This window comes from Triticum urartu, chromosome 3A (genome assembly GCF_056163025.1).
Source record: "Triticum urartu cultivar PI428250 chromosome 3A, HENAU_Tu73, whole genome shotgun sequence".
Lineage (NCBI taxonomy): Eukaryota > Viridiplantae > Streptophyta > Magnoliopsida > Poales > Poaceae > Triticum > Triticum urartu.
This window is the reverse complement of record NC_141875.1, coordinates 91,818,986-91,827,239: the sequence shown is the minus strand read 5'-3', so window position 1 is coordinate 91,827,239 and position 8,254 is coordinate 91,818,986. Positions and strand designations below refer to the sequence as shown.

Here is an 8,254-nt window from a genome sequence, read left to right as displayed (position 1 = left end):
AATTTAAATGGAAGAAGTCATGTCATCTTCTCTTTAGGGTTTTGGGTTGAAAAGAATTTGAATTCATGGAGATCACGAATGAAAAATGAAAGTTTGGGAAAGTCCTTTTATTCCCTCTCATTTAACTTTCAAAAAGTTTCGAATTCACTCACTTTCAGACAATCAAACAATAAATCAATCTATCTATTTATTTTAACATTCCAAAATTTAGAATTTTGGGATGTTACATTCCTGTTCCATCATAAACGAAAAAGGAGATAAAGTTCACAAACAAATCTGCCAAAATACATACTTTTTTCACAAGCACAAGGAAAAAAATATCTGTTTACAATTTGTTTTCCTTCAAATAAAGGTTCACTGTAACGCCCTTGATGCGGCTATATCTCCTACGTGTCGAAGCACGACTTAGAGGCATAACCGCATTGAAAGCAATGCCGCAAGTGAGGTAATCTTCACAACAACCCATGTAAATAAATAAAGGGGAAAGGTACATAGTTGGGTTACACTCGCCACGTCACACAAATACATAAATAAGTCATTACATTCATCCAATAAACTCAGGGTCCGACTACGGAACCAAAATAAAGATCAACCCCCAAATGCGACAAAGTCCCCAATCGCCCCAACTGGGCACCACTACTGATCATCTGGGAAAGACATGTAGTATCGTCCTGAGTCCTCATCGAACTCCCACTTGAGCTCAGTTGAAACACCTGGAATGGCATCATCGGTCCCTGCATCTGGTTTTGGAAGGAATCTGTGAGTCACGGGGACTCAGCAATCTCACACCCTCGCGGTCAAGACTATTTAAGCTTATAGGAAGGGTAAAGGTATGATGAGGAGCTGCAACAAGCGACTAGTATATATGGTGGCTAACATACGCAAATGAGAGGGAGAAGAGAAGGCAAAGCACGTTCGAGAATGTATGATCAAGAAGTGATCCTAGAACAACCGTGTTCACTTCCCGGACTCCGCCGAGAAGAGACAATCACGGTTACACACGCGGTTGATGTATTTTAGTTAAGTCATGTGTCAAGTTCTCTACAACCGGACATTAACAAATTCCCATCTGCCCATAACCGCGGGCATGGCTTTTGAAAGTTCAAATCCCTACAGGGGAGTCCCAACTTAGCCCATCACAAGCTCTCACCATCAACGAAGGATATTCCTTCTAACGGGAAGACCCGATCAGACTCGGAATCCCGGCTACAAGACATTTCGACAGATAAAACAAGACCAGCAAAGCCACCCGGATGTGCCGACAAATCCCGATAGGAGCTGCACATATCTGGTTCTCAGGGCACACCGGATTGTCCAAACTTCTGGTAGGCCAGCCCAGAGTTGCCCCTGGTGGCCACCGGCGGTTGACAGGTTGGACCAACACTCAGAGGAGCACTGGCCCGGGGGTTTAAAATAAAGACGACCCTTGAGTCTGCGAAACCCAAGGGAAAAAGGCTTAGGTGGAAAATGGTAAAACCAAGGTTGGGCCTTGCTGGAGGAGTTTTATTCAAGACGAACTGTCAAGGGGTTCCCATTATCACCCAACCGCGTAAGGAACGCAAAATCAAGGAACATAACACCGGTATGACGGAAACTAGGGCGGCAAGAGTGGAACAAAACACCAGGCGTAAGGCCGAGCCTTCCACCCTTGACCAAGTATATAGGTGCATTAAATAAATAAGAGATATTGTGATATCCCAACAATGAACAAGTTCCAACAAGGAACGATCTCCAATCTTCACCTGCAACTAGCAATGCTATAAGAGGGGCTGAGCAAAGCGGTGACATAGCCAAATAACGGTTTGCTAGGACAAGGTGGGTTAGAGGTTTGACATGGCAATATGGGAGGCATGATAAGAAAGTGGTAGGTATCGTAGCATAAGCATAGCAAAAGAGCGAGCATCTAGCAAGCAAAGATAGAAGTGATTTCGAGGGTATGGTCATCTTGCCTGCAAAGTTCTCAGAGTTGCCTTGATCCTCGTAAGCGTACTCAACGGGCTCCTCGATCACGTATTCGTCTCCCGGCTCTACCCAATCAAGAACAACAAGCAAAAGGAACACAATCAACCACGTGCAATGCACAAACAACATGATGCAAACATGGTATGATATGCCGGATGCGGTAGGCGATGCATATGCAAGATTTGGAAAGGAATGAATGAACCTGGCCTCAAATTGGAAATCCAAGAGTGCCACTGGAAAGAGGAGTTGATTTCGGTTGAAATCGATATAAAGTTCACCGGAATCGGATGCACGGTTTGGAAATGGCAAGCAAAACAAATATGGCACCGGTGTGCGATAAACAACAAGTAGCCATCTAAATGCATCAAGATAATTATGCTACAACACTCAAACATGGCAACAAAATACATGGCAGGGATCCACTTATGATGCTTGACAAAATATGAACACTAAGCTATGGCTAATTCACTCAATAACAGGTTCAAACAAGCATGACAAAAGTGAAAAAGATAACAGGTTTCAGACTTAGTGAAATAACAACAAATCAGGAATTTATCACCAGGAAGCATACTTTAGAGCATGAAAACTACATGCTACAGGAACATATCATGGCAAAGCAAGGCATGGCATGAAGCTACTCAAAGCATATAACAAAAGTCCCTTAGTGACCATAAGCCAAAAGGGATCAGAGAATACATTTGCAAGCATGTGAACATAGCGAAAACATAAACAGATTCAGACTTGGTGAAAAACTGGAGCACGCATGTTTACGAGCTCGATGCACTCACTACGAGGCATTGCATGACAAACTAAGCATACACCCATCAAGAAGACATGGCATAGAAGCTAAACATGGCAAGAACAACAACATAGCATGCACGGATCAATAGCAACATCCTCGGCAAAATCGCTAAACATGTCAACAATCTGCCAGGAACATTTTATAGCAAAAGTAGAGCTCGATTGACTCAAGCTAGGGTGCTCCATAATTGCAAACAAAGACATGGATGGATAGAGCACAACATTACCTACAAAACATCCTTACGATCATCCTCAAAAGAGGCACGGATCACTAGGAAACAACATGAACATATGGCATAAAAATAATGACAGGGCAAGGACTTAGTGAAATTCTAAGTCCCTGAAATCAGCATCATCGAGTAAGCTACTTAGCATGCTTGTGCTAGTCACCACAAAGATCACAAAAATACATGGCATACACCCCTGTAAAGATGGCATGGCATTCTATAAAACACATGTAGAGCTCAGGATTATAGCATGCACACATTAATCATGGCAAAAATGACAAAAGGCTATTTGCTGAAACAGATCTGAAATATTCATCACATAGCCCTCTTCCAACAGCATTTCGGGCAACAAGATGAACTCAAATGAAAATGATGCAATGAGATGAAATGATGTACTCGTCGAGACGAACATTTTGATATGCTACACGCACGAATCGGAGCTACGGGTGCAGAGTTATGGCATGACAAAGTATGCAAAAAAATAATATGAGGGAGGAAGGAAAAGGTCAACCCCAGATCTAGGGTTCCTCGCGGCGCGCGAACCGAGGCCAGATCTGAGCTCACCGAAGCTCTCGCTGGAGTAGACGAAGAAGACGGCTGCCGGCGGGACTCGGGGCACAGGGAGGCCGGGGACTCGGCGGGCGGCGCGGCGTTCGGCGTGGCGCGGCGGGGATCGGCTCCGGTCGCCGAGGCGGCGGTGGGCGAGGGCGGCGAGGGGCGGCTGACTTCCAGCGACGGCGGCAGGCGCAGACGGCGGCGGGGCGGCGCCGACGACGAAGGCGATGGCGGCGGGGATCGGGCGCGGGCGCGGGGAGGCGAGGGCCTTGGGCGGCGGCGGCTCGGGCCGGGGGGGCCCCGCCTGGGCCCGGGCGAGGCGGCGACGTGGGCGCGCGGTGCCACGTGGCACGCCCTAGTAGGTCCGGCGGAGCGGGCGGACACGTCCGCTGCCCGGATTTTTGTCCGGCGGCGGCGGGTGGAGTTTTCTAGGGTTAGGGTGGAAGGAGACCCGAGATTTTTGGAGGAGGGGCTATATATAGAGGTAGGAGGAGTTAGGAAGCTCCAAATGGGGTGCGGTTTGTGGCCACGCGATCATGATCGAACGCTCTAGATGTTGGGGAAGGTTTTGGTGGGTTTTGGGCCAGTTTGAAAGGGTGTTGGGCTGCAACACACACGAGGCCTTTTCGGTTCCTCGGTTAACCGTTGGAGTATCAAACGAAGTCCAAATGGCACGAAACTTGACAGGCGGTCTACCAGTAGTAAACCAAGGCCGCATGACAAGTCTCGGTCCAATCCAAAAAAGTTTAGTACCCACGCATGAAAAAGAGGTAGAAAGGACCACCGGAGGACATAGGAGCGCCGAAATGCAAAACGGACAACGGAAAAAAAACTCGGATGCATGAGATGAACATTTATGCAAAAGCAATGCACATGATGACATGATATGAGATGCAAGACAAAGACAAAACACACGGAGACAAAAACCCGACAATGACAAAATAGAATAACTTAGTGCCGGAAACGGCAAGAGTTGGGATACAGATAAGGTAAATTACACCCGGGGTGTTACATTCACGTACTCAAGCAAATGTCTGCGTCATTCCTTATGAGATATGCTCTGCCAAACAGCATGAAATTGAACTAGTTCACTTGTAAATACATCATGCAACTGATGTTTTCTTCAGACAAAACCAGGATTCAGTCGGCACCGCAGATAACACAATCATAACCAAGATGACATAACTTGATGAGTTCACTACCACTTTTGAGCATGCCAACAATCAGAACTTACACACCGAAGGCACAGAACTTACACACCAAAGGCTTGTGAAAACAGCGTTGACACTTGAGAACTCCATTCACGAGCAGTACAACTGATGAAACATGAAGCAAGTTCAAAATAGGTTGATGACATTGTAACATCTTGGACCGCTCTACTAGATTTTGATCTTTACATAGAGTGTTGTTGACACCAAAAGACACAAGCAGGTGCCTTAGCCTTCAGGAACATACGGGACCTTCGCGTACAAGCCACGGTACATGTAAAATTTCATGCAAGTTTCCGGCCTTGAGAAGCTTAGTAATGTCTGGCAGAGATCCTCGGCATTGCTTTCAGTAACTGACTGATGGAAAGTTATCGTCATTTCTTTTAGCACTGTTGCCCAATTAAGAAACCGCTCAACAAAAGCAACTTCATTTTCAGTTCCTCTCTAGGCATCGATTTCCATTATTACAAGGTGACCCAGCAGGAGTTCGTCAGTTTTCCAGTTTGGTGGCTGATGGCATATGCAACCCAGTGAGCATGTAGTTTGAGCCTGAAACATCATATCAGCTTAATAAGAACAAGTGAATAACTGGGATGATTTGATGTTGTAAAATGAGAGAGGTGAAACTGGAAATATGAAACTATAACCTGAATACTTTGGGATATGACATCAACTACATTAACAAAAGCATACTACCTAGAAATTAGTTGGGGCCAACCTATATATGGCAGAAAATATGGTTGTTCTTCAGGAAGAGTCAAATAACAGAACCATTATAAAAGATCTTCCATCGGTAAATAACATTCAATGATATATTAATTTTTCTGAGAAAGTAGAGCAGAGAAGAGGAAGGAAGTGCTCAATTTTTTTGCTGGAAAGGTTCCTAGTTTCTCTGATTTTCAATAGACAGGTGATCTTTTGAAATGCAACATATTACCTAGCTACCAAACACAATTAGTATGCCACTTTGTCAAAGTTTGAAGAGCAAACCAACACCTAGAATGAGCCAACTGGCAACCCAAGCCAAAGTATGCATAAAAATGGAAGTACATATTGAATAGATAGTGACTTTCCAGGTAACTCAAGTACCCCCTCCGTTCCTAAATATTTGTCTTTCTAGAGATTTCAACAAGTGACTACATACGGAACAAAATGAGTGAATCTACACTCTAAAGTATGTCTATATACATCCGTATGTGGTAGTCTATTTGAAATCTCTAAAAAGACAAATATTTAGGAACGGAGGGAATATTAGATAAACAGATTAAGGATGTAACTTTACCTCTAGTTGCCTGGTACTGACATCAAATGCAATAGTCAGCTTTCTTACACTAGAACACAGCCTGAGAACATGGAATAAGCTGGCTCCAAAGGAATGTTCATTCGCCGCCACATTTACGGACAAGAATAAAATATATGGAAGCCTTGGCATGTCCTCCATCAAGTAGCATTGGTGCTCAGACATGTCCTACAGGTTGATAGAAAGTCACAAAGGAGGATTATATATAACGGTTGGAGAAAGACAGAGACATACTCATATTTCTAACTACAAGTGGTTTTGTGTGTGTTGGTGGGAGGATATCCAATCCGGCCACAAGAACTGCTGGTGTTCACGTTTTTCCACTCCTGAGAGCTGATGTCCCATTCAATAACTAAATTCTAGTTCAGTAATAACTAAATCCTAGTGCAGTAATACTAGCGTGCAGCTTCAATGCTAACTACTCAAAGGTGGTACAAAGCAAGTACCATCTAAGAGGATAACTATACAAGTATTGGGAAAGAATAAATATTGAGTGCACTAAGCCATGTTGCACAGACATGAGGAAAGACAAACAAGTGAGAATTATGTAATGCTTACTCAAATATACCAAATATCATAACCCCATATTTGCCTTGTTATTATTGACTTGGTAGCATATTATGATGATGGAATATCACGAAAGAATGGAACTCACCTTCCAATAGTAAAGCGCAAGGTTAAGACAGGCGATGAACTCGAAGCACTACAAAAGCCTGATACGATTGTGTGCAAAATCCTCATCTGATCCATATACAAGAAATTGACCAGCGTGCAGCCATTGGAGATGTGCCATCTTGCCAAACTGAACGGAACTTCGATCATAACTATCATTCCATTCAAGCAACATGAGCTGAGGGGCTGAGATGTTGACAACTGGTTGACTCAGATCCACAGCATCAGCAATGTAGTGGGTGCCTTTCTCTTTCAACGAAATGAGTGCGGGCGCCACGACAAGGAGCTGCCGCAAGGCTAAATTCTTCAGATCTATTTGGAGGACAGACTCTGAGCAAATGGCGAGGATGCGCAGACCCAAGGCGTCGTGGTGTAGTAACACATTATCTATCCCTATTTCTAAGAGAGACTCTGAGTGGATTACAACAACGTCATCCTGGACATAGGAGTCACGTAGGAAGAGCTTTTGCAGCAATGGGCACCGTGGCGAGGAGACAATGTCACCGAGTCTGCAGGGACCACGCATCCTAATGGATATCATACGGAGATAGGTGAGCCGGGCAAACACGCCGGAGGGCGGCAGGGCGAGGCCATGATCGTCTAGGTTGAGGCAGATCCGGTCGGCACTCTGGAAGCAAGGCAGCTCAACGGTGCCTATTTCCCTGTCCCGGTCCCACCTGAGATTGAAGATGGATAGTTCGCCGAAGAGGCGGGGCGCGATGATGGGGAGCCACATCGCCACCGACTCCGCAGCGGCCTCCCGGAGGCTAACGATGAGGTGGCGGATGACCGGCGCTTCGTGGGATGTGAGGGCGGAGACTATGTGCTTCGGCTCTATGCCGAGGGGCGGCTCGGTGCCGAGTGGGAAGTTGAGCACCGGGAGGAGCTTCCAGAGGCCCCGCCAGCGGCGGGAGAGGACGCTGGTCCGAGCGTCCATGGTGGTGCGGTGGAGCTTGGCGAGGATGTCGATGAGAATGTCGTCGGGCAGCACGCTGAGGCGGTCCTCGTCGCCGTCGGCAGCATCAACGAGCTTCGGCCGCTTCGGCCCATCGCTCTGCTCCATGGTTGGATGAGGGATTTTATTTGGCGCCTCACACACTCACAGATCACACCGCGCCATTGCGGTGGGTGGAGCTCGGGAGAAGGGGTTGGCTCGGTGATTTGGGGGAGCTAGGGTTTGGGGGTTCGCAGATTTGGGGGAGACCGGCCAACGATAGTCGATAGATAGAGACTCTTGGGTAAAATGATCTTTTCCTTTTCTGCACCACGGAAATGTGATTTTAATTATATGGAAAATAATGTGATCTGATTTGTTTTAGTAGACACGGTAACACTCATATCAGGCACAAATACGTGTCACCTCTCATTAAAAGAATATTTCGCCTTTACGAGACACATGCGTCAAACCTTGGGCTGGGTTGTGGGTATCACTGTTGTGAACGTAGCAATAATTCAAAATTTTCTACGTATCACCAAGATCAATCTATGGAGTCATTTAGCAACGAGGGAGGAGTGGATCTACATACCCT

At 45.9% G+C, this 8,254-nt stretch overlaps 1 protein-coding gene across 1 annotated transcript; it reads right to left on the bottom strand.

Annotated features, from left to right (window-relative positions):
* Positions 1-4,467: 4,467 nt before the first annotated feature.
* Positions 4,468-7,942, bottom strand: LOC125543029 (putative F-box/FBD/LRR-repeat protein At3g49030). The gene is made up of 3 exons (XM_048706271.2): positions 6,709-7,942; positions 6,036-6,221; positions 4,468-5,302 (listed from the first exon to the last, which is right to left on the bottom strand). Exon 1 carries the CDS (start codon positions 7,786-7,788, stop codon positions 6,757-6,759), a length of 1,032 nt encoding a protein of 343 aa, XP_048562228.1. The 5' UTR covers positions 7,789-7,942; the 3' UTR covers positions 4,468-5,302; positions 6,036-6,221; positions 6,709-6,756.
* Between the last annotated feature and the right edge of the window lie 312 nt (positions 7,943-8,254).